The 25,728-nt window shown below is 38.8% G+C and overlaps 1 protein-coding gene across 2 annotated transcripts; it reads left to right on the forward strand.

Moving 5' to 3' along the window:
- Positions 1 to 13,391: 13,391 nt before the first annotated feature.
- Positions 13,392 to 25,097, forward strand: coch (coagulation factor C homolog, cochlin (Limulus polyphemus)). 2 transcript variants are annotated; one of them, XM_074692491.1, is made up of 16 exons: positions 13,392 to 13,413; positions 13,567 to 13,644; positions 15,321 to 15,362; positions 15,508 to 15,552; positions 18,530 to 18,686; positions 19,715 to 19,848; positions 20,531 to 20,602; positions 21,805 to 21,861; positions 22,072 to 22,219; positions 22,417 to 22,520; positions 23,327 to 23,553; positions 23,679 to 23,793; positions 23,904 to 24,047; positions 24,137 to 24,293; positions 24,410 to 24,504; positions 24,594 to 25,097. In XM_074692491.1, the coding sequence occupies exons 3-16, from the start codon at positions 15,329 to 15,331 to the stop codon at positions 24,764 to 24,766; spliced, it is 1,662 nt and encodes a 553-aa protein (XP_074548592.1). In that variant the 5' UTR covers positions 13,392 to 13,413; positions 13,567 to 13,644; positions 15,321 to 15,328; the 3' UTR covers positions 24,767 to 25,097. The 2 variants fall into 2 exon arrangements, with proteins under 2 accessions (XP_074548592.1, XP_074548591.1); XM_074692490.1 differs by lacking the exon at positions 13,392 to 13,413 and having other exon boundaries at positions 13,525 to 13,644.
- The last annotated feature ends 631 nt before the right edge of the window (positions 25,098 to 25,728 follow it).

Consider the following 25,728-nt stretch of genomic DNA (forward strand, 5'->3'; position numbering starts at 1 on the left):
ATCGGTCAGACCCAAAAATAGGACAAAATAAGCATCTAGATCAAGGGTCTGCAACCTGTGACTCTGGTGCCTCATGCAGCTCTTTGACTCTTTTGCAGTGGCTCTTTTGCTTTAAAAAATATTACTGAAATTTAAAAAATGTTTTTCTTACAAAGGGAGTTAATGCTTAAAGACGTTTACACAAAATAAATAATTGGTTAATATTTTGTTAAACTTAATAAGCATCACCTCTTGAAATAAAGTTCTCCAATTTTTTAAAAAGATTTTTGAAAATTTTTTGAATTTCAATTTTCTGAAATGTTTTCAAGTTAAGAAAAAAATTGCATGTTTTTAAAATGTTTGCCATTTCACTTATTCATGCAAGGAAGCTTTTTTTTTTTTACAGTTTAGCAAATTTTTTAAATGTTAACCATTTTTTCAAAAAACTTGGCAATTTTTTTGATTTTTTTTTTTTTATTCATTAAATCTCGAAATCTTTTGAGTTATTGCACAATTTCATTTTTGAAGAGTTTTTTTTCTAAATTAGGCAAATTTTTGCAATTTTTAAAAAAAATTTAACTCGGAAAAGTTATTGAATTTTTTTTTTAAATTGTTTAAATCTCAAAATGTATTGAATTATTGCACATTTTCATTTTTTTGAGAATTTAATTTTTTTAAGCAAATTTTTTAAAAATTTTTCAACATTTTTTTTTAAACTTAGCAAAGTTTCTATTTTTTTCTCCAAATTTCTTAAATCTCAAAATCTTTTGTATTATTGCAGATTTTTATTTCCTTTTTTTCCCATTTTTTTTAATTGCAAGCCATTGAAACTTTATACATTTTTGCTAATTTATGAAATTCATGCTGTTACAATTTTTTAACCTTAAAAAAATCACAAATATTTCAAAACAAAAAAAGTTATATTACATCAAAAATTTTATAAACACAAAATACATCTTTTTTGGATGAATGTTCGCTATATTTTCTTATGTTTAGAATTTTATGCACTTTTTTGTCTTAAATGTGAAGAATAAGTAGATTTCGTGGCTCCAGAATGACTTTAGTCCAGGTAAGCTGAGGCTTAATGGCTCTTATGAACGTAAAAGTTGCAGACCCCTGGTCTAGATGAACTACTCTGGCTGATGTTATCAGTGAGAGCACGTGTTTCAGAGGGAGGATCAGATGAGTCTATAGGAGCAGATCTCCTCCTGCTGAGTTCCTAGAAGGAGGTCTGAGGGTCACAGTCTCACTTTCTCTCCTTTCACTGTGTTCACAACAGAAACCCATCATGCATGTGCAGGCGTGTGGATTATTTCTATTTTTACAGAGCTATACTCACACTTCCTACCTGCTTGTGCTGAACTAGGGTAAAGACATCCTCCAGAAACTTCAGTAGCCTCCTTACTCTCACTCACTGGTGTCTACACGTGCAGACGGACTCACACACGCATCAGTCCAGGTTTTCCTCCTTCTCGTGACAGTCAGCCGCCCGCTGCTCGACGTGGGGGGCTCATTTTTGTCTGCAGGGTGAGAGGAAGTGTTCAGGAACACTCTGATGTTCTTCTTTCAGCCTGTTGAAGCCGCAGCTCAGCCGAGAACAAAATCAGAAACTCTTTAATTCCCCGTTAAAGCTGCCAGTGTTCAGGGTTAATTAACTGTGATAATCATAATTCTCTTACATAACACAGATTTATAAAAAGGTCCCTCAGGGTTAAAGAAACACAGATTAAGAGTCTGAAGCCACAGCGCTGCCCCCGGAGGCTGACATGTCTACTACAGCCTGAAACACAAAGAACAGTTTGTCTTCCTCAGGATAATATTTACCTCCAGCTCGGAGACATTCACTTTCATTTGTTTTCTCCTCACAGAACAAACCTGTCAGATTAAAACCAGCTCTGGATGTTTTCATGCCTCTTCTCCTTCATTAGCAGGAACAACATTAATCTGACTCTCTGTGAGCAACAACATGAGATTATAATCTTAAACCAACACTCATTAAACTTCACTGTTGGTCTATTTTTATTAGAGAGGCAGCCGAATGATGAAAACCTGACCAACAACAATTAAAGTTACAAGCTGAATCTTTCGAATTTCACCTCTAAGAAACTTACAGAGATGATGAATTAGCCGGTCTGTAGGGCCTGAAGACAAATTCAAATTTCCATGAATGCTTAGCCTGTTTAGGCCGAATGCAACATTTACTTGCCTATACCTTTGATGTGGGATGCGGCGTGTGGGTCATTACAGACAATGTCATCGTTTTCAAAACAAGTGACCAATGAGATGCACTGTGATTCACTGAAATACACTTGGAAGGAAAGTTTGTGTCAGTTTTTTTTTTTTTTTACAGCTAAGGATGATGACACCTTCACAAAATTGCCCACAGCTATAAAGGTATTTGCATGCTAATGCTGCATCCAGTCTTAATGGGCGCTGTGATGACCATCCATTGGCTGGAATAAGTAGTTAAGACATTGTTTCCCATGAGCACCATCACCTCTTGTCGTAAAGGTGTGACTCTTTCCAAGGCTGTAATGATAAACAAACTCACTGATCCTTGAGGAGGTTTGGTGATGGTTGTACTAGCTAGCAGCACTAGCCAAGTTGCTAGCCACATTAGCCAACTAGCTACCCATTGCTAGAGAACAATATCAGTGTTATATAATGCAGTACTCATTAGTCAATCAAACTATTGCAACTAGTTTGGTCATTGTGGTCTATGCAGGCCACAAAGAATTTGGACACAGCTCATTTTAGGGGCTGTTTACACGACAACGGTTTTGGGGTTACATGGAAATGGTGTTTCAGCTGACCCAAAATGCAAACTTTTGAAAACGGCCTCCAGAGTGGGATTTTTCTGAAACGCTGCCGACACCGTTGCCGTGTAAACAGATAACCAGCGTTTTTGGTGGAAACACTGATGTCATGTTCCACTTTGTGCAAGCGCATACAACGGTCCAACAGGACAACAATACCGTTGTTAAGATCATCACAGACTACCATGTTGTGCTTGTGCTGCTGAATCTGATGACTGTCTTTCAAAACAATGTGCATCTGTTGCTCCACTTTTGAACTTAGTATTCCCAAATACACCAGATGACCGGCTCAACTCTACTAAGGTGACGATCTCCCAAAAGCGGCTTCTGAACAAGACAGTTATAGCACCACCTGCAGGCCTGGCATGCTTACTACGGCGTTTTCAGTCCCTTGGCGTTTCCATTTAAAGGCAGATTTTTTTCACTGCTTTCTTGTGTTTTCAGATTAAACATTGTCGCGAAAAAGGGGTCTTACAGTGTGAACCATAATCTGTTTAAAACATGGATGAAGACCATTGGTGCCAGTTTCGTGGGTGCTTAGGGGCCCGAGCAACCACCGATAGTGCTGTTCACCAACGTGTGGCAATCATACCAATGCAGTAGTTGTTACTTGTTGTTACTTTTCTAGTTTGTCCCTGTAAACTTTTGTAATCATATCTGTCTCCTATAAGCTCCTAGGTGAGCAGCATGTCTTGATTTACGACATTAACTGTCAAACCCGCCCACAGCTCTGTTCTTGATGGTCTAAAGTACAGTGCATTGTTCAGCTCCTAGTCTGTAGGAAGTCGGATTTTAGATTTGCTATAGATTATACTGTATACTTTTTGTTGCATTGATTAAAGATCATTGATTCAAAACAAAACAAACAACACAAAAAAAAATACAGCAATCATGAAAGTTTTGAGCACCCACCAACTCAAACATGAATTGGTGCCTATGATGTAAACGTTGTGACATCACCAATTTGTTTTTTAAGTAGAGTTTTGTAGCCTATTGTTAACAGTCACCATATTTAAAAATGCTGAACTCAAGTTTCTGTCAGTCAAAAAAGAAGCAAAGAAGCAGAGTTGAGGCAGCTCTTTAGCTTCATCGCTAACAGCTACAGTGTGCTCACCTGTTGGTCAAATCAGCTGTTTCTCTGATTATGTCAAACCTCTAATTCGTTTTAACTAATGACTTGTAAAAGAAGAAATTCCAGGCTGCAAACATGTTAATAATTGCTGTTTTTATATGGGTGTGTATGTGGTTTGCAGAGCTTTTGGAGCCAGCCTCAAGTGGACACTTGAGGAACTGCAACATTTTCTTCATTTCTGAAGGTTGCAGCTTGATGAGCACAGAGTAAAGAGAAAAATACAACAATGCATCGATTCATTTTCAAAATCGGAGTAAACAAGCTATGGGTAAGCATTATAAAATTATTGGTTTTTTTTTTTTTTTTTAATTCAAATTTTTTTAATGGTTTTAACATATTTTAAACAAGTTTCACATTTGACGCGTATGAAACAAGTAAAGTGGCAGTCTGGGTAAGAAAGATAAATAAATAATAATAATAAATAAAAAAAAAAATAATAATAATAATTGAAAATAAAATAAAGAAAAGTAGTAAAATAAAAGCCAAACATAAACAAAGGTAGAATCAACATTCACCTTACAACTTCAAGGCAGCCCCTTCCCCCAGCACCCTCCAAACTCAAATACATTCAGAGCATACATGAATATAATCTCCTGTACAACAATATCAATCCTTCCTTCCTATCATATCATATCCTGTACCCCTCTAAGGTGTGGCATCCCTTATATAATCCATAAAGATTTCCCATACCTGACTTGTCTTACATGTAACATTATTAACCCTGGCAATCATCTTTTCAAAGGCAGCAGTCTCTGACATAAGTTTGAACCATTCCACAAGGTCTGGTTTATATGGGCTCTTCCAGTTGCGTAGTATGAGCCGAGCTGCAACAATAAAACCGGTTACTGTCAGCCGAAGCTCTGCTTTAGTAAGACCTGATGGCATTAGGGCCTTATCCATTAAGAGACATAGTTGTGGGGATGCTGGTAGGGGTCGTTTAAGCCATCCCTCAATGTTTTTAAGCACCACTTCCCAGAAAGGCAGTACCATAGGACAGTCCCATATGGCATGGAGGAATGTGCCCAAGTCTTTATGACACTTCCAACATTTTCTGTCCTGAGACAGTCCCATTTTAAACAGTTTCATTGGTGTAAAATAATATCTGTGCACAATCTTATAGTGGATGAATTTACTTCTTGCATCCCTTGTAGCCCAGCCAACATTTGAAATCACATCCTGCCATGTGTTTTCACTAATCTCTCTACCAAAATCTTTCTGCCATACTAGTCTCAAGCTTTCACACAGTCTTGTTTGGATATTTGACATATTTCTGTAAAACAGTGAGGCGGAGTGCAGAGTGTGACGACAATTTAGAAATTCTTGAACTTTATTTTCTCCTTCCTCTGCCCATTCTAATCCAAAAGTAGAACTCACACTACTCCTCAGCTGTAGATATTTCCAGAAATCTCCTTTATCGGTTAACTCATATTGTTCTTTAAGGTCCTGAAATGATATGAACGACTGGTCCCTGTAGAGATGATTAACGACACGTATCCCTTTTACCAACCATATACCCCAGAAACATGTCTTTTTCCCTATACATATTGAAGGATTATTCCATATAGAAGAAGAAATTATTGGTTTTAAATTTATTATTGCCAACAGTCATATCTGTCATACTAATTTAAAAACTATGAGTAAAGGGTTTGGTTTCTGTTTTTGAATGTGTGTGAACAGGAAGATTTGAAAAGTTGACCCAGCATTTGCTTTCCATGAAACTCCTTGTCTTGTTTCTTCTCTTGAGTGTTCGTTTTCTCAAGGTCTGAAGCTCTCAGGAGAGGTTCAGGTAAAAGAGAGGAAGACAAGGAGGACAGAAAGAAAAGGACAAGACACCAGAAAGAGAAAAGAGAAGACATTTAAAACCTGTCCTGTGTTGTTCCTCTGCAGTCAGCGAGGCGCCACCGAATACTAAAAAATGACATGTTAGACGATGATGATGATGTTTATCCTCCAGTTTGTAACATGACAGAAAGCACAGCAAATAAAGAGGTTAGAGACCTGTTCTTAATGAGCCACTGCAACCATTCATCATTCACACCTCTGCACAAACCTGAAAGTAAGAGATCTGATTGGCTCCCGTCCTGTGACCTCAACTGACCATCAGATGTTCAATCTGAAATGCTTGAACATGTCGTCCTGATCTGATGGCTCACAGAAACCATGTCAGCGTGCAGCGTTACAGCCCACAGAGACCCAACAGTCTGACCCATCTGTACCTGGTCTCTGCAGAACCCAGATAACAGGGTGTCCGGTCCTCCTGTAGAGGATCACACAAAGAGCGGATTGTTCTGAGAGGACTCTGCGACACACACACCGATCAGGTGTCTGCAGCTCTGAAAGAGACTTCTTCTATCAGGGGAAGATATTTGGAGCATTTACACTAATCCAGGTGGAAGATGATACAGGTGTTCAGAGGTCTCACTCTGAGAAAAATGCTGGGACTGGCTTCAGTAATCCATCAGGTCGATTACGTTCCCTACAGGCAGCTGCTGGTCTCAGGTCTCAGTTCAGCATCGACCTGTGGGGAAGGTGAACCCGTCTGGTTTCTCTTGACAGAGCTGCAGTCTGTTTTGCTGCTCTTAACGACTGAGTGTTGTTGGTGCGTTCAAGGACACTGTGACCAACAGGATTTGAGATTTGGCTGCTGAAAGTTGTACATTCCTGAGACGTGTTGTTTTTTGTTGTTGTTTTTAGGGTTGTTTCAAAACCAGTATTGACGTCTTCCAATAAAACACAACTGATGTGCTGAACAATCATTACAGTCATACCACAACTCAAAAAGGTTCACAGTTGGGTGCAGTATTTCTTAATAGAATAGAATAGAATAGAATAGAATAGAATAGAATAGAATAGAATAGAATGAGCTTTATTAATCCCCAAAGGAAAGTCAGTCACAGCAGCAGTGCAAGAAACTGTATAGTGCAAAAAATTCAGGAATATACAAGTAGCAGTCGGTGAGTAGCATGATGCTACTCTGCTCTCTGGTATTCCCTCTATTGCTGGGTTAGCACAGCTAGCTCATCCATCTTGTTGGAGATAGATCTTACCATCCCCATCACAAAGTGGAAGGACAGGGCAATACCATCTTTTCTTAGCTCTCACCACAGTACCAGCATGTCATCCTTCCTCCTGTGCCTCCCACAGGGAACATTGGGCCTAGCACCAGTTAGCATCAGCATGCTACAGACTGCTAATAACTGAAGTTTTGTGTGTAAACAATGCAATAATGGTAACATGAAGTATCTCAGGACACACACAGGAGCAGAAAAAGTAAAACACTGCTACAAAAGGAACCAGTTTGATGTCAATGACAAACAAATACACATATAAAAGTACTCACAGGCTCCAAAGAGAACTCAGAGAAAAGAATGAAAAGGAGGAAAAAGAACAACAAAGAGAAAGCTGCAGCATTAAGCTGCCATTCAAGTGGCTTGTATGATATTTTATGGTATGGTACAAACTGTCTCACGGCCTTTCTTTTATTGTAGTATCCTATACAGTGCTGTACTGTATCTTATGAGGAGCCCATTGTCAGAAAATTAGTTTTGATTTGGTTGATGTTCTTCATTTTCATTTGAACCAGTATTTCAGAGAAACCCACAGATCAATGAAAAAGGTTTTTATTTATATATTCATTTATTTATCTAATTATTTTTTAAGTTTTTAAAAAGGCAGCATGCAAGGGGCCCCAACGACTGATCTGCCCAGTGGTTTGTGATGTTGTTAAGACGGCTCTGGTATAGGCAGTATGAAGGGTAGAGATGGGTACCTTTCACATTTGAAACAATTTGGCACTGATGCCAGGTACCTGGCAATTGGTGCCGGTACTCAACGGTTCCCATTTATTTTACTTTTTTTTGTCTCTATGTGGTAAACTATATCCATTTGTTCAATAATAAAATATCAAAGTTTTTCAATTTAACATATTTATTCTTTAATATATAACCTTGCAATGTTGTGTTTATGTCCGGTCTGGAAAATCACCTACTCTTCCACTCCCTCACTGTCACAAGGATGCATTTAGGTACCTAAACATGGAACCTTTTGGTTTTACGCGAATCTGTACCAGGTACTTTTGACAGAATTCAGTCGGTACCTATAAAAAGGCCTAATTTGGTACCCATCCCTGATGAAGGGTCAAAAAAAAATGCCATCTTATAATAGTAGAAAACATTCAGAATAAAAGCATTGAAAAGTGGTAGCTTCATCTTACAATCATAAATAATGAATGAGAATGAAGAATATCAACTACATACAGACTTGTTTTCTGGCTAAGAGACTGGCCCCTATTTGTATCATATCTCAAATAATGACAAAATGTCAAAATTAGAGACAGACCGTCCACTGGCATGCTGGTCCGATCCAACACCAAACTTGTGTCAGTCTGGGAGAGCAGCTCTGTGGGAGATCAGCGTCCCACCACAGATCACATTCCTGCTCATCACACAGGACGCCCATCTGATAAAAGATTTCCAAAGAAACCAAACATCTGCTCTGGGTCTCAATTAGAAAGCTGAGAACAAGTTACATAAAGGTAATAAGAAGATGTCAGTCCACTCAAAACACATCCATTAACTTTGTTTAATCGGAGAAAGAAACTCTGTTTAACCGTCTGTGCTGTCAGACATTTTTATCATCTTGATATTCACAGGTATGCAGATTTTAACCTCTAAACTTTTAATTTACACAAGTTATAGCTCTGATCACAGCATCTTCATCCCAGAAAAACACTTTCAAATCCAGCCAGCAGCAGCAGCTACTTTACGTCAACATGCTAACAGTTAATTGTTTAGTAGCTTGTTTACTTCCTACAGGCTCCTGTTGTTCAGTGCAGACTTTCATACGTCCCTTAACCCAGGCTTACAAAGAGGAGCACAGGATGTTATTAATGAAGATTATAACTTCCTTCCTTCTAGGAAGAGGAGCCAGCATGGTTCACGTCACCCCCTAAGAAAAAACAATTATCCAGTGTTCCGTCTAATATCCTCATACGGCAGCACCTCTGAGCTTCAGAGAGCTGTCGAGCTCCCGGACAAAGAGCTCCTGATAGAGATCAGCTGGGAGAAATCTGCCTGGCAACAAAAATGTTTTGACTGATGCTTCAATCACAGGGAGAAGATTATTAGTGTTACTGAGAGCTGAATTAAAAAACAGACACACACAGAGGAACAACAACCACGCCTGAGGAGTGAAACTCTCACAAATGTGTCTTAAAATGTTTGTGTGAAACAAACTCTAAACCGCACACAGAGATCAGCATTATCGTTATTATTTAATACTCTGAATGCCTTTTTAAAATGTGCACCCTCACTCTGGTTACATTCCTCCCTCAATCCTCACCCTCCTCATTTTACCAGCTGCATGCTGGGAGCTAGCCAAGCTGGATTCCTGCTGTCTGATCCACCTGTATACCCACACACAGGTAGCAGTAACATAACCAAGCCGACCCTGAACTCCAACAATGACCAGAGCTGCAGAGCTGATAGATCGAGGTCAGGATGAAGAGTCCTGAGGCCATGGCCGGAGGAAAACTTTCTGAATAACCTTGTTTATGCATTCACAACCAGATGCATCATGAATGTAAGCTAGCTCTGTGGTTTTGAGGGATGTGTAAACAAGAGACACAACAGAGGCAAACAGCAACCTAAACATAGAGCTGATGTGTGAAAAACTGCAGTTCCTTAAGTGTCCACTTGAGGCTGGCTGTGGGAAGACTGGAAACCACATATACACACATTAAGGTAGCTAACTTTTGTAGCAGAAATAAACACGTTGAAAGCCTGGTTCTAAAATAACTTCAGTCTGAAAAGCTCTTTCACCAGCACAAAGATGTCCCTAACCTATTTTGCCACTGGTGATAAAGGGCTTTCTATGAGTCATAACTGTTTTGGCAAGCTGTTAGTCTTAAGGCTGTGTTATGCTTTCTGCACAAACGTGACGCACAGAAATGGGACACACGAGGGACGCACGAGATCCGGGCAAGAGAACGTGTGAGGCTTTATACATTTTTACACCCCGGTGTCTGTTGGTGTCCATTTCCAAACTGCAGGGGGCAGTGTATCACAAATGTATGTCTACCAGAGTACTAAGAAGACAAGACTAAGTGGCTAGAGTTCATTTATCAAGGTGATGTTCCAGCCACACTCAGTAAAACTGTGCATGTGTGTGCTACTCACTTCACGGCCGACTGCTTTTCCAACTTTGGACAGTCCAACAGAGGGCTAGCCAATAGACTGGTCCTGAATCCGGGTGCATTACCAACCATCCACCAACAAACCTGGGACCCTGGAAATGTGAGTATTTTAAATGCTGTGTGCTGTGGAGCAGATGGAAGAGCTTTTCCTCTGTGTCCCCCCTGTCTCTGTGTTAGCTTCAGGATGCTAACTTTAGCTGCAGTTAGCCTGTTGTTTTAGCCTGTAATGTTACGGTAAACGAGCTTCGCTGTTTTCTAAACATTGTGCACTCGGAGCTCGTGGCGCCGCTCTCAGTGACGCTGAAGAGCGGGGCGGTATCAGCGGTGGCTCATTTACATATGAAGGCCACGCCCACTAAATCAGAGCGTTCTGAACAGAGGGGCTATGAGAGCCTGGAAACAATGCTGCTGTGCTTGATTTATTGCCTTTTTGGACCAAAACATGTTACTACCTTTTCATAAAGACATCAATGATTCATATTAAACTGCAGAAAAGGAGCAGAATATGGGACCTTGAAAGCCTCAACAACTCACCTAAGTCCAAATTTAAATTAAACTCTATGTTGCATAAAATTTCAGCTGCAGCAAAATAATCTATCCTTCTGACAGAAAAATAATGATTCTAAAGGTACGCAGAGTACAATCTCAACAAATGAACATTAACCATGTAACTATCATAAAACAACTAGAACTTGTCTCATACAGACTTTCTGTTATGATCTTGGTGCCAAATCTCTGTATGATGGGTTCCCAGGTTCCAAATGTTGATTTCTTCACCTTTACTGAAACACAGATAGACTACAAATAGAAACCAAAACGCCCAGTTGTCATTTTTCCAAACCACTTCCGAGGACCACATCCTTGATTAATCTCCAGTGGTCTTTGGCCAAGCTGCAGCAGGTGTTTAAGACTAATCATTTAATCTTACACAGTGAGTGAGTAAGGTGATTACTCGATTGTGTTATGTGATCCCTGCATAAGTGTGAAATCAGACACCCTGTAAAATGAACCACATTTTGGCCTTGTGGACTTGAGCATCTTTATTTGCACTTGAGAGACTGGATCAGGTGCATATACCCTACACAGAGGTGTGACATTGTAGACATAGACTAACATGTGTTGTGACTGCACATGGAGGATCACAGGGACCTACATCCACACCAGAAGAGAAGGAGTCTCATGTTAGATGTCATGTTTGAATTCCAGATCCTTAGAATAAAGTCGACTCTATGAGCCTATAAGAAAAATGCTGGTATCTGTTTCCTATTTCCAGGACTTTATTCTTTTGGGCACAGCTCAAGCTCTGATCCCATGAGAGCTGGGAAGCAGAACAATAGGTAAGTTTGGAGCCAGCATTACCTCAACTGCTGCTGCTTACAGTCTTTTTGTCTTTACCAATGAACAGCATCACATCATCTGCAAAAAGGCGGATATGCAACACTGACTCTGTTATATAAGATGATTTTATATCTCAGCAGCACTTGGAGACTATGATTTAGAGCATCCCTTTTGACCAGGGTCATGTCAACCCTACAGAAACTTTAAGTGCTTGGAAGAAGCTTAAATGAAAGAGTTTTGCTGGATGCCTTCCCCCATTCTCTATGGAGCCCATCTTATTTTCAGAAAGCTCATTAGTTAGAAGACCCGTTAGCTAGAGGGCCCACAAGTCAAGAGGTTCTATAGTCAGAGGGCTATTTAGTAATAGGCCCTGCAGTCACAGAGCCCACTGGTCAAAAAACTAGAAAGCTTGTTAGTCAGAAAATCTATTTTTCAGAAAATAAGTTTAGATTCAGTTGATATTCTTAAATCAAAACTAATTTCTGAGTAATTGGCCTTATGACCAACGGACCTTCTGATTTCCTAAATAAAGTATCTTATGACTAAATTATCTCTGACTCATGGGCTTTCTAATTCTATTACTAATAGGCCTTCTGATTTTCTGACTAAAGAGCCTTCTATTTTTTTTTTTTTTTTGACTAACAGGCTTCCTGATTTTCTAACTTAAGGGCCTGCTGATTTTCTGACCAGAGGGCCTTCTGTTTTTCTGACTAATAGGCTTTTTGTTTTTCTGTCTAACAGGCCTTGTGATTTTCTGACAAAAAGCCTTCTGATTTTCTGACTAACAGGCCTTCTGATTTTCTGATTGATAGGCTTTCTGTTTTTCTGATTTATAGGCTTTCTTTCTTTTCTGACTAATAGGCTTTATTTTTTTCTGACTGACAAGCCTTCTGAGAATCTGGCGGATCCCCTCTCGACCTTCTGTTTTGTCTCTTTTAAAGTAACCTTAAAAACTTACCCAGACATCTGCGTCTTTAATCCATCAACAGAACTCAGTGTTGTATATATGATGCTTACAGTCATCTTTTACATTGAGTACCATTCTGACTTGGATTGGAGAGTCACAATATAAGATGATGTATGTTTGGTCAGTTCTTGTTCCTACATGTGATGTTTTTACCTTCAGGCTTCACTGACATCTTGACAACAGCCTCAACCTACAGAATGACAACAACACAACTCAAAGATTCAGTGACAGCAGATGATATATGTGACATATATGTCAAGTCATCTCATTACCTACACTTCCTTTGTGTCATTGTTTCCTCTCATGTGTCCCCCTGAAGTCAGGCTTAGTCACGTTTGCAGAGGTCTCAAAACAAATGACATCATTACATTATATCCTGATAAAAGCTGTCAAACCAAAGAAAAGGATTACAGTTGAGTTCTGTTTTCATCTACTTGCTCCAACAACAATGAGGAACAATTTCTCGACAGCAGGTGGTGATGCTCATGGGAAATCAATCAATCAATCAGTCTAACACCTGTTAATGTTTATTTATTTATTTATTTCAGACCATATTTTGTACTTATCCCTTACTTGTAAAAGTGAAAAAATTATTTTTAAAAAAAATCTGTGCATGTGTAAAGAAACTCCAACAGGATCCTGTCCTCTTATTAAATATGGATGCATGAGCTGATGGAAAGCTCCTGTGAATTGTGGTTGAAACTATAAAAATGTAAACTGGGTTTTGGATGTGGTTTTGGATGTGGTTTCCTGTTTTCAGTTATCGGATGATAATGGTGAGACTGTTCCTGTTGTAGTTTTATATAACACTAAAGGATTATGGGTATTTTCCAGAGTAAAAGATGATGTAAATGATTCAGAGAACTCCTCCGTCAATCTGTGAAGTTTTTCATCTTTCTTGGTTCTTCGCTCTTTTCTCTCCTTCTTTTTCTCTCAGGTTGACCTGTCAGGGAAGCCCCTCCCCCTCCTCTGATGTCATGACTGTAAGGTGTGTGTGTGTGTGTGTGTGTGTGTGTGTGTGTGTGTGTGTGTGTGTGTGTGTGTGTGTGTGTGTGTGTGTGTGTGTGTGTGTGTGTGTGTGTGTTTGAGAGCTTATTTAAAGGGCTGACTCTTTCTCACTGGGTGACCAACACTGGCTCAGCATCCCTCGCTTACCGCCTGCTGCTTCCAGGGAATAAACTCTGAACTTTCTGACAGACGTCTGCTGGAGGAACAGTCAGTAAGGACACTCATTTTACTGCCTGCTTTGCAGATTCTTATAGATGGGACAGTTTTAGTTTAAGTGAAGAAAATAATTTTATTGTTTCAAACTTTTTGACTGTTTTCTTAGGTTGTCACTCTCCACATAACCTAACTTTTTCTATTGCTGACTGTTTCAATTTTGATTGATTTACTTGATACCTCATTAAACTTAACAGAAGAAGTGCAGCAGTTTGTGTTTGGTAGATTTGGTAGAGCCGGTTTATTTCTCTGATAAATGGAGCCACAGTTGTTGGGAACATGCATTTGTGGGATGAGTAGCAGAGCTGAGTCTGTGGGTTGTGCCCATGAAAGATTTTACAAATCTTCTTTACCACTGCTAAATGATTTAAAATTAGAATTATCACCAACAAATAAATAATCTGCTTTAAACAAATAGCCTTACTTTTTATGCTAAGTTTTGTTAATCGTCAGACTTCAATTAATCAGTCGACATTAGTTTATCCAGTTTATCTCTTTGCTGGTCACTTTTTAACTCTCCTGTTTAAGTTTCAGTTTGGTAAACAGCTACAACTAACTGGTTTATTAACTCTTTACCACACACATAAATACATTCAGTATTTCTATTATTGGCCTTTTTTCAAACTATCACTAACAGCTTGCTGAAGTTAACTCTTTGGGATAACCAGCCAGTGCACTTTTTGCATGCTAACTGGTTATCTGCTTACTGACTACTGGTTGGTTACTGGCCTTAATGAGCTGTTTTTAAAATTGCTGACATTCCATTTACTAGTTTATCAAATTTACCATTAGATGGAGGTTTCTGGCTGACCTGACTTGTCTTTTTAACAGACTAGCATCTTTAAGCCCTTAATGTCTGGTTAACGGACAGACTGTCCTTTCACTAAAGTAGTTTGCTGACTGCCTGATTAGTTTACATCCATGGTGACTCTTGTATCTCTCTCTGGAAATCCCTTTTGTTTACTTTTTTCTGACTTACAACTGGTAAAGACACTGGCATACCCACATGTCAATTTGTTTTGTTTTGATTTTTTTTTTATTGCTTGTTTTTTTTTGTTTTTTTTTTTTTTAATTTATTGGGTTTTTTTTGTTATTTTGCTCAGTACTTTTCTATCATTATTGGTTTTTAATCTCTGAACTAGTTTTTTCTGTTTTTTTTTTTTTTTTTTTTTTTTTTACTTATTAACTTTCTTATTCACCCCCTTGACTAAATGGCTTAATAGTTCAGTGACTGGTTTAGCAATTACTTCTTGTCTTGGCTGTCACCTTGGTATTGGTTTGATAATGGTTTGGGTTGTAGCTTGCACAGCATCCAACATTACTGTTTCCTTTGTTGAAATGAATTGCTAATCACAAATTTATCATTGTCTGTTGGTTACAGTTTATGATGACAATGGTTTGTAAATATGGAGTTACTTACCTGTAAACCAATGACCTAAATGCCATTAACTAACAGTTATGAAATAAGCCAAGTCATTCAGTCTTTTTTAACCTAATGTATCAACCAGGAGTTAACTAGTTAACTGTTTTACGTTTTGTTCTGTCATCTCCTGACTTTAAGCTAGCTTACAAGCTACCTGACCAGGTTAACCATGTTTGATGTGTCTTCTGACTGCACAGAGACATCTCTGACATCAAACCGACTTTTTAATCTGAGTTTTATTCACATTACAGGTGCAGATATGACTCAGCTGTCTCACCTGCTGCCTGTCACAGGTATACACTGCTTCATCACAATCTGAAGTTATAGATAATGTCCTGAAGTTCTCCATCTTTCTCTTTCTCCCTTTTATCTTTCTTTTTCTGTCTTTCTCTGCTGTGTTTGATGTCAGGTTAATGAGATCTGTCTCCTCCTTTGCAGGTCTTTTCTTCCTGATCTCCTCAGCCCTTGGCTCAGAGTCAAACGGTATGTTTGAGATGTTACGCTCTTCTTCCTTTTGTTACAGAGAGGACTTTATAACTGATCTTGAATAACTGATCAATTTTATATATTTGTCTGTTAATAATCCATGGTTTAAAAGTAGATTATTATTGTCAAAACTCAGCATATCCAAATGCTATTTTTCACTATCCTTGTTTGAGACAGTTTTCCCCAGGGGAACATGAATCCATTTCTTTTACAGACAACTTAAACTGATTTAATATTTTCCACATTCAATAAAAATTTACAAGCTGTAATAACCAGAGTGTACCTGAACAAAACTGAAGGACTTCAGTCCAATCAGAGCAGAGTGTTGTCCAGCTGGTTTGTTCTTTCCAATCAAAACAATTTAGGCTCATTAGAACTGGAAAGCACTAAACCGTGTCGACATATTTTACACCATATGAACACAAACCCTTCCTAACTGACATAATAATGAGCAGTCTCCTTGTATTTCATCCTTAAATATGACTTTTATGGTGTGCCAGTGGAAAAGCTCTTGCCTCCTCTTCTTCCTGTCTCCACTTTGATAAATGACCGTGTGCTTTTCAGACACTGCCGCTGTGTCTCTGGAGGTAACTTTAGACTTCCCCGTATGACTTCTTGTTGATCCTCAGAACTCTTCTCTGTTTATTTTGAGCCTGAATCATAAAAATGTCTGAATTTTAAATTTCAGTTCCTCTAATAGATGAAACAGATGAAAGCTTCCTTTATCCTGTGTCAGTCTTTCAAAGAGCACTTTTTTTATTTTGACTGTATTCTGATATATGATCGGCTCTCTCAGGAATATTATTATGTAACATTGAACCTTTTCTCTCCTCGGCCGAGAATCCGGTCCACTTCTACAAATTCAGTTCAAGAAGTTAAACGTTATTTAATTTAACTCTTAATACATTACTCATGGATAACTAAGGTACCCTAAAAGCTTTTTCAAGTAACCCTTTTGCAATCTCTTGCTTTGTCCTCACCTACCTCTATCAGTTTAAAGGACGATTTGGTGTCTAATTATAGTTTATCTCAACTTCTGTTTAAGGATATATGTAGTTTAAGGTACCCTGACATATTTTACTGTCCTAAGGAATCCTCTCACGTCCATTTAGAGATGATCTTTGACAGTTGTTTTAGTTTTCCTTTAAGGTTTTAGGTACCTCCTCTAGCCTCCTCTAGCCAGGGCTACACAGGCACCTCTTTAGAGGTGCCTGTGTAGCCCTGGCACAGGTGTTACATTTTACTGTTTTAACAAATCCTTTCACATCCCTTTAAAGGTTACATTTGGTATCTGTTTTGAGGGTCTGTTTCATGGTACCCCAAAAGCACTTTCATGTTTGCTTTGTACAATCTGATAAAGTGTATCCACACTAGAGATAGACTGATATGGATTTTTCCGGACCGTTACCAATAGGCCTACTGATTATTTGTAGACAAGGAGCCGGATATCAATTTGCAGTCAAAGTGCAAATATTGGTGTCAAAATGTTGAACAATACGAACTCCAACACTTAACTTCATGAGTTTATTAAACAGTTCCCAGGCTCAGCAGCATGTTTTATAAAGCTTAATTAAAATTTAAAAGAATAAATAGATAAAGTTTTCTACAGTAAATAAAGTTTTCCAAAATTTCAATGTAACTGCAATAACTGTAAGAACTTCACTGCTGGTTGGCGTTTTCCCAAGCCACGGCTCTGCTTGTAACCATCAGGTGATACTGTGGGTGGGACAAAGCTGGGGACTAGTTAGTGACAGCAGACAGTGGAGGCTGCATCAGAGTCGCAACAACACAGTTTTAAATTTGTTTCTTATCGGCCGTCAGGTTACAAAAAAGGCTGATGCCAATATGCCACAAAATGCCAAGTATCTGCCCCGATCTTACTGATAATCCATCAATCCCTAATCCTCACATGTCTGTACCAGTTTGAAAGACCATTTGATTTTAATTGATGGATCACACTAGCCTCATTTTCAGGGTACATTGGGTTTTGAAGTGCCCTGCCTGCAAAATTAGTTAAAGCTACCTGTTTGTTTCTGATTCAAGTGTCTGTTAATGAAACATTTTACTATGCCAACAACTTTTTGGCATCTGTTTCGTGAGTCCGTTTTGAGGTTACCCTTAAAATTTGGTCATGTTATCCTCCTAAAACTTTTCAGAGCCTAATGTATCCTCACATTTCTGTTTTAGTTAAAAGGACTATTTAATCTCCTTTTTTATATCACCTTAGCCTCTGTTTACCCTTCGATATATAATAAGGTACCCTATTAAAGGCAAACTAATGTTTAAAGCGACACAACCTTGTGTTTTTTTTCCAAGATATCCACACATGTGTGTTTTAGGCAAAAGTTTTGTTGTGTTTCAGCCTCGCGTTTACACGAAACGTCGTTTCAGCCGACCTAAAACGCAAATTTTTGAAAATGGCCTCCAGAGTGGGATTTTTCTGAAACGCTGACGTCACACTCCGCCTCGCGCGAGCGCACACAACGGGACAACAGTACCGTTGCTACGATCGTCGCGAACTACTGCATTGTGCTTGTGCTGCTCAATCTGCTGAATCTGCTGACTGTCTTTCAACAACTTGCTTATCTGTTACTCCACTTTTTAACTTAGTGTTCCCTAATCCACCAGATGATCAGCTCAACTCTACTTCGGTGGAGATCTACCAAAAGCGGCTTCTGGACAAGACGGTTATACCGCCACCTACAGGCTACTGCAGCGTTTTCAGTCCCTCAGCGTTTCCGTGTTTTCACTTCGTTTTAGCATTTTCATATGAAACGTTGTCGTGTAAACGGGGCATTAGAGATCCTTTCCAGTGTCTGTCATGTCGTACTTTTACAGTCAATTCAGGCAGCTACTTTTAGCATCCGTTTTAAGGTACCTCCTTTCTGGTTACCCTAAAAACGATTTGAACCCTGTACCCCAAATGACCCACCATCATCCATTTTTATTCTTCATTCTATCTCTCATTCATCAGTGCCATACCCGGTGACCTGTGTGACCCGTGGAGCCGACCTGGTGGAGGACGGCCTGGTGGTCTTGTGTCCTCCAGACTGCACCCAGTGGAGAGTGTCTGTGTTTGGAACAGGGATCTACGCCGCCATCTCCTCCGTCTGTGGAGCTGCTGTACACAGGTGAGACCTTTAACACCTGCCTCTTGGGTTCATATACTTCCTACCTCTTTGTCTTTTTGTGTTTTAATTACTAAATGTTAACTTTATCCATGGGACGGCATTGAAATTACACTCAAATTTCTCAAAACAAAACACATTTCGCAATCACAACATCTCACAGGAATTCATCTAGTTGAATTTTTCATTATTGTCTTCAGAATGAGCTGCTTACAGCAACACCCAGACTCTATATTTACAGTAGGCTGATATTTATTTATTCTGTTTAAGCTCAATCTGGACAAACGTTTAAAGTATTGCCTGTAGATCCACCACAAGACTACAAACACCGCTCAGTGACTGACAGCAGCTGCAGATGTGACATAATAATGATCAGCATGAGTCCTACTGTGTGCTGAAGCTCAACAAAACACCAACACCATGAAGGAATGTGCAGGATTAAGCGCTCAACCCTGCATGACCTCCTCCTTCCTCTGCAGGGGCCCAGAGAGGAAAAACTCTGAGCGACACCGAATCTGTTCCCTCAGGATCCTTTATTCAATTCTTCGTGTCTCATCTTTCTTTCCGCTGTGTTTCACCCTGGTTAACAAAACTTCCTTTTCCAAGATGACTTTTTTTTAAACAAGGTTTCAGTCTTAATTTAGACCTCGCTGTGATCAGTACTGAATCAGCTTAACCAGAATCCTTTCATTCCTTTCATGCAGTGCTGAGCGTTAATTAATCATAATTATAGTCTCTTAATATTATTAAGTGCTTTAACAGATTATTTTACTCTGTTACAGCTCAGGTCTTACCATGATCCTCTTTGCACAGTGATATCCTGCCCGGAGAACAAAATGTATTCACAGCTTTATTTTATTAAACCAGTTATAACTTTGTCTGGTTTGAATCCTCACAGGTTGAAAACCAGGCTTAAGTTTCACTTTCTTCCTACTTGAACACACACACAAGCGCACAGATTGTACCAAAATAGAACAAAGAGAAAAGTTGTTAAAAGCTTCTCTCTCAAACCTCTTTATTTTATCCTGTAGGGGGGTCCTGGGTCAGTCTGGTGGTCCGGTCCGGGTTCACAAGCTGCATGGACGGTACAACTACCTGAGCTCCTACTCCAACGGCATTCAGTCACAGGCCCTGTCCCGCTGGACCGCGTCCTTCAGCCTCACCAGTAGGTGGAGCCACTTTGGCCATTATCTATTTATTTTTATTCATTTTTTTTAAATATCCTTCCTGACACATCAGAAATCTACAGTTGAATTCACCAAAAAATAAATAAAAATAATCCCCCAAAAAATCCTGTTTTTATGACATTAAAACATGATTTTGATTTTCTGTTTATTTTTGATTATCCTTGTTTTTATGAGATCCTATCTTGTAAAAACAGGAATTTATTTTATTTTTTATTTACCTGTGTTGACCCTGCAGCTCTGCAGAGCGTCATGGGAAATCCCTATTTTAAAAGATAGTATCTCATTTAAAAAAGAAAATAAATAAATCAAAGATAAATAAATTCCTGTTTTCACAAGATAGTCTCTCACAAAAACAGGGAATTCTAAAATAAATTAATTAAATCAATTAATTTGTTTTTATGAGAGTTGTGTTGTAAAAACAGGATTTTTTTTTCCAATTGAATACAATATACCCTGCAAGAAATCAAGATAAACATCCTGGAATTAAAAAAAAACAAAAAAAAAAAAACAGGCCTTGCCCATCCTGTCACGATCCTGACCCCAGGACCACCTGCTGCCTTTACCCCTACAAACCCTTACTTAATTACCTGTCAGAGAGCTCTTTGGTCTTGTTAAACTCCATCAATACAGCCATAAATGTTTCTACTCTGTTGTTATCAGAGCCGGTTAGTTCTCCCCTGGAGCTGACCAGTGAGACCAGCACCACAGCACTACCTGCAGCCGCACAGCCAGGTAAATACACATATCATCACCACCATTCTCATCATCACTTATGTCAGATTAATTCTCAGCACTTTTCAAGCTCGTATTGTGTATCCTTATTGGTTCAAGTGTTTATTTACATCAGGTGTGGAGAAAAACAGAACGTTATCTTTATACTTTGCGTAAACAGTCAGGTTTTGTGTTCTATTTTAGCACGACTTTAAAACACTTTCTCAGTTTTTGTTGTTTAAAAACTTTAGTTTCATATTTTATATCCGAGCAGCCATGGCTCTGATTGACTCACTTTTGAAGCCTGGCAGAATTTTCTTTTCTTTCCCTTGCTTATTTAAGATGAGCCTGTTTTACATCCCCAGGTTAAAATAAAACAAATGTTTTTAAACTATGAGGAAATTTTATGGAAGAGGATTAAAAAATAGGGACATACAGCCTCTAAAAAGTTTTTTATTCTGTTATATATTCTTTTGCCTTTGGCCTCCTTACAAACAGCTACAGAGTGCCCTCCTGTCAGCCAAGTCAGCCATGCCTGTAATTATAAAAGAAATCAAAAGTGAAACGTTTTTTTAAGAGTATAAAAGAATTACAGCGAGTTTTCATAAAGAAATGAGCAATCCAAACCAAAATCATTATTTCGTACCAGGCTGTAAACATGTTCATTTTTCACTATCTCTGAATGGCTGTGTATCTGGTTTGTAGTGCTTCTGCAGCTAGCCCCAAGTGGACGCTTGAGGAACTGCAGTCTCAACGACAAACTCTTCTTTTATTTTCACGAAATAAATAATTTTATAGTTTTAAGTATAAAAATTACAAAAACATCTGCGTGAAAGAACATGTTTTTGATTTACTTCAGTCTTTAAAGTTTTCGTTTCTGCCTGTGACAGCTGTTATTAAACTTTAGGTGTTCCTTCTCAAACACCTGAATGTATAGTGTGAGCAGTGTCAGGGCAGAAAGACTCAAAGCCGAGCTTTATTTGCTCTTGTTTGAAATTTGTTGTGCCTCTTTAGTTAATTGTACCGCAGCTTTATTTGGAGAATCAAACCAACACAGAGACACACAAACAGACTCTGCTGCTGCTGTCGGGTATTTTTCTTCCTGCAGAGCGTCCAGTCACAACAGGAGTCTGATGTTTCGACCAGACTGTGTTACCCCAGCTCACCCTCCAGTGTGTTTGTTTGTGTGTGTAAGTGTGTTTGTTCCTGTGTGTGTTTTGCAGCAAAGAAACCACTGAAGAAGCCGTCAGTGAAGAAGGCTCTGACAGGCGGAAACAAAGGTACGCCGTGTGCTCTTTAACAGTCACTGAAGAAGTCATAAATGTGAACGTAAATAGAATTTACCGAGAAAATAATGATGATAATGAAGATAAACCAAGCTAATAGTATTAAAAGGTTCATAGTTACAAACACAACAACCCAGGATTGTTGATTTTGGGGCTTAATGAGTCTAAATGTGATTATTAATGTCTATGTGTGTGTGTGTACAGATTGTCAGATGGACATTGCTGTTGTAATCGACAGCAGCAATAATATCGGGCAGCGGCGATTCAACCTGCAGAAGAACTTTGTCACCAAACTGGCGGCCATGTTGAGAGTGGGACCAATGGGACCTCATGTTGGGCTGATCCAGGCCAGGTCAGACACACACACACACACACACATACACACACACAAAAGTAAAAAGTATCAGTATTACCAAAAAAACAGATTTAATTCATGAAACCAGCTTTGGTCGTCAAAAAAAATACAATCTTGACCTTGTGTGTGTGTGCGTGTGTGTGTGTGTGTGTGTGTGTGTGTGTGTTTGTGTGTGTGTGTGTGTTTGTGTACAGTGATATGCCCAGGACAGAGTTCCTCCTGACAAACTACACTCAGCCAAAGGAACTTCTCTTCGCTATTAAGGAGGTGGCCTACCTGGGAGGAGACACCAACACAGGTAACATATACAAAGATATACCTGTGTGTGTGTGCATCGAGCTGCTTTTTCCTCTGTAAACTGTGTGTTCTCTATAAACAGCGTTTAAGAATCACCCATTGTTTAGTTTGGTTGTCTTGTGTTTTTCTAACAAGATGATCCAAACAACTGATTATTGCTGGAGGCAGAAATGTTGGTGGCCCTAAAGTGCAAACCATGACAACAGAAAAGACAAAGTGAGAACAAAAAACAAAATGTGACAATATACACGCAAAAAAACAGAACATGAAAAAAACCCCAAAACAAAATAAAAAAAGTACTTGACAACAAAAAAAGAAAGCAAACAAAAAGCAAAATGTGACAAAAAAACACACAAAAAAGAAAAAAAACAAAATGATCAAAAAGAGAACACAAATACAAAAAGCAGAACATGAGACATAAAGGAAATCCCATACAAAAAAAGAAAACTTAAAAAGTAGAGAGCAGGAAAGGTACCTTTCATCAAGTCATCAAACTTTGTTGTTTTTTACATCCTTGAGGAAAGGTTAAAGCTTCATGAAAACAATGGAAAAAATGGCCGAGAAACTTTTGTTTCTGTATGAAGACAAGTCTTCTTACAGGCAGTTTGTTTGCCTCCTACTGGTCATTAGAAAGAATGCAGGTTCAAGGTATTTCACTTTTTTCATGTTCTCGATTTAGAAAAAAATCTTATCTTCTAATAAAATTTAATTTTATCAACACTAAATCAAACAGGCTGATGGGGAAAGCAGTTAAAATGACTTCAAAGTGACATCAACATCTTTTTTTGTCTTGTTGATCTGGTTCAGGTAAGGCCATCATGCACACAGCGGAGACCTTTTTCACCCAGGAGAATGGGGGCAGGCGAGGTCATCCCCGGGTCATGATGGTGCTGATAGACGGCTGGCCTTCTGATGACCTGGAGCAGGCAGCCATGTTGGCCAGAGAGTCCGGCGTCAATGTGTTCTTGGTTTCTGTGGCTAAACCAGCACCTGAGGAGCTCAGCATGGTGCGAGACAAGGAGTTCATGAAGAAGGTGGAGAATGAATTTAACTTTTTGATCACTGATTAAACTTTAAAAAAAAAGGTTTTGATTGTATGACGACTGTTGAAGTAAGACATGTCATCGTTATAGCAGAGCATCTCTTCCTCTTCCTGCAGGCTGTGTGTAAGGATAACGGCTTCTTCAGTTATTTGATCCCCAGCTGGTTCAGCACCACCAAACACGTCAAACCTCTCACCCAGAGAATCTGCTCGCTGGACGGCCTGCTCTGCAGTAAGACTTCATTTTAACATTAACTCTGTACACACACAGCCAGTTTTTAAATGTAAAAAATATGTATTTTTTTCTATACAAGAAATACATTCAAAATATCTATTTTGTAGGTAAAACCTGTTACAACTCAGTGAACATTGGCTTCCTGATTGACGGTTCGTCCAGCGTTGGTGATGGAAACTTCCGGCTGGTCCTGGACTTCCTGGCAGGAATTGCAAGAAGCTTTGACATCTCAGACGTGGGCGCTCGTATCGGTGAGCTCACAGGAAGAAAACAAAAATGGATTCAGTGTTAAGCTGATGAGCTGACAGGCTGATTGTTTGTGCACGTGTGTGATGTCCAGGCGCGGTGCAGTTCACATACGATCAGAGGCTGGAGTTCGGTCTGTTTGATTATCACAACAAAGACGAATCCATCAATGCCCTGAGGAGGATCCCCTACATGAGTGGAGGAACCGCCACTGGAGCAGCCATCACCTATGCCACCCAAAACCTGTTCAGGTCCACTTTTGATCTTTATAAAAACTGAGGCTTACAGGCAGAACGAGGATTCACTTTGTCTCGCAAATCATCTGAATTTTTTTTTTTTTTTTTTAATGTTTTTTTTAATGTTGCAGGCGGACAGGTCCAGGCCGCAACTTCCTCATTGTGGTGACAGACGGCCAATCATATGATGATGTCAGAGGACCAGCGATGGCTGCCCACAAACAAGGTGTGTGTACTTTGAATATATAAAAGAAAAAAAAAATGTTGAAAATTTGAAAGCGTCATGTATTTTTACTTCTACGATCAAACTTCCAGGAATTACCATTTACTCTGTGGGCGTGGCCTGGGCACCCCTTGATGACCTCAGATCGATGTCATCAGAGCCCAAAGACAGCCACACCCTTTTCACCAGAGAGTTCACCGGCCTCGGCGAGTTCATCCCACAGCTGGTCCGAGGAATCTGCCGGGACTTCACAGAGAACAACTGAGAACACACACATACACGCACACACATACACATGCATACATATTAACTATCCAAAGACCAAACCTAACATTTAAAAAGTACACACTTGTCCTCACATTGCAGAAACAACACAAACACAGTGTAAATATACTGACCAACCACTAAACTAATGCATACACTTGAAAACACATTTAAACTGTATATAAAGACTTTAAACATAGAAACCATTCATATATATACCAAAAAAAATCTATTTAACAGAGGAGGCATCAGGATTTAAACAATCATCTTCTTCATAACAATAAAAATAATACATTTTATTTAAAAGCGCCTTTCATCAGTGGTATAAAACGAAAACAGTCATTTTTTTACATCAACTATTGCAAATGTTTTTGTTTTTGTGGTCAGTTTTGTCAAAAAATAAATAAAAATGAAAAAGAGGAAAAGTAGTATCATGAACAACTTGCAAAAGACTTGGCAAACATTATGTATAAGAGCTAGCTCCATCGATTGGAACGTAGCCAATAGTTTGAGAAATTGTCCGGGACACTAAAAATAGAATTAACTGGATTAATCATAATGTAAATATAAAAAAATAATAAAAAGAACATTAAAATTAATTTAAAGGTACTACTTTATGGCTGTAAGTTTCATAATTGATTTGATTTGAAAGCGTTGGGCCTCCAGCGTTGTTATTTACAAAGTTGGTGTTTAAAGCCCCACCCCCTCTTGGTTTTGATTGGTTGGTGACATAACAATGACATTAAATGAAGCAGCAGGAAATCCATAAGTGACACATTTTCAAACTGTGTAGCATCAAAAATAACCTAATGAGTATTTTTGTGCTTGGATTTGGTTTTGTACAGAAAACAGGTGCTGCAACGCAAAAAACACAGGATCTTTTAATACAGTAAAGACAGTTTTTTTGTTACCTAATAGTTATGTTTTGAGTTTTAATTTTTGTAATTATGTACCATGTTTTTA

Source organism: Halichoeres trimaculatus, unplaced genomic scaffold (genome assembly GCF_033239565.1).
Source record: "Halichoeres trimaculatus isolate MK-OKI-2021-1 unplaced genomic scaffold, fHalTri1.1 fHalTri1_scaffold_17, whole genome shotgun sequence".
Classification (NCBI taxonomy): Eukaryota; Metazoa; Chordata; class Actinopteri; order Labriformes; family Labridae; genus Halichoeres; species Halichoeres trimaculatus.

Coding starts and splice junctions, on each gene's coding strand:
- coch (XM_074692491.1), top strand. CDS start 15,329: ATGACTCAGCTGTCTCACCTGCTGCCTGTCACAG. Junction 15,553..18,529: donor CCTTGGCTCAGAGTCAAACG/GTATGTTTGAGA, acceptor CTCATTCATCAG/TGCCATACCCGGTGACCTGT. Junction 18,687..19,714: donor TGTGGAGCTGCTGTACACAG/GTGAGACCTTTA, acceptor TTTATCCTGTAG/GGGGGTCCTGGGTCAGTCTG.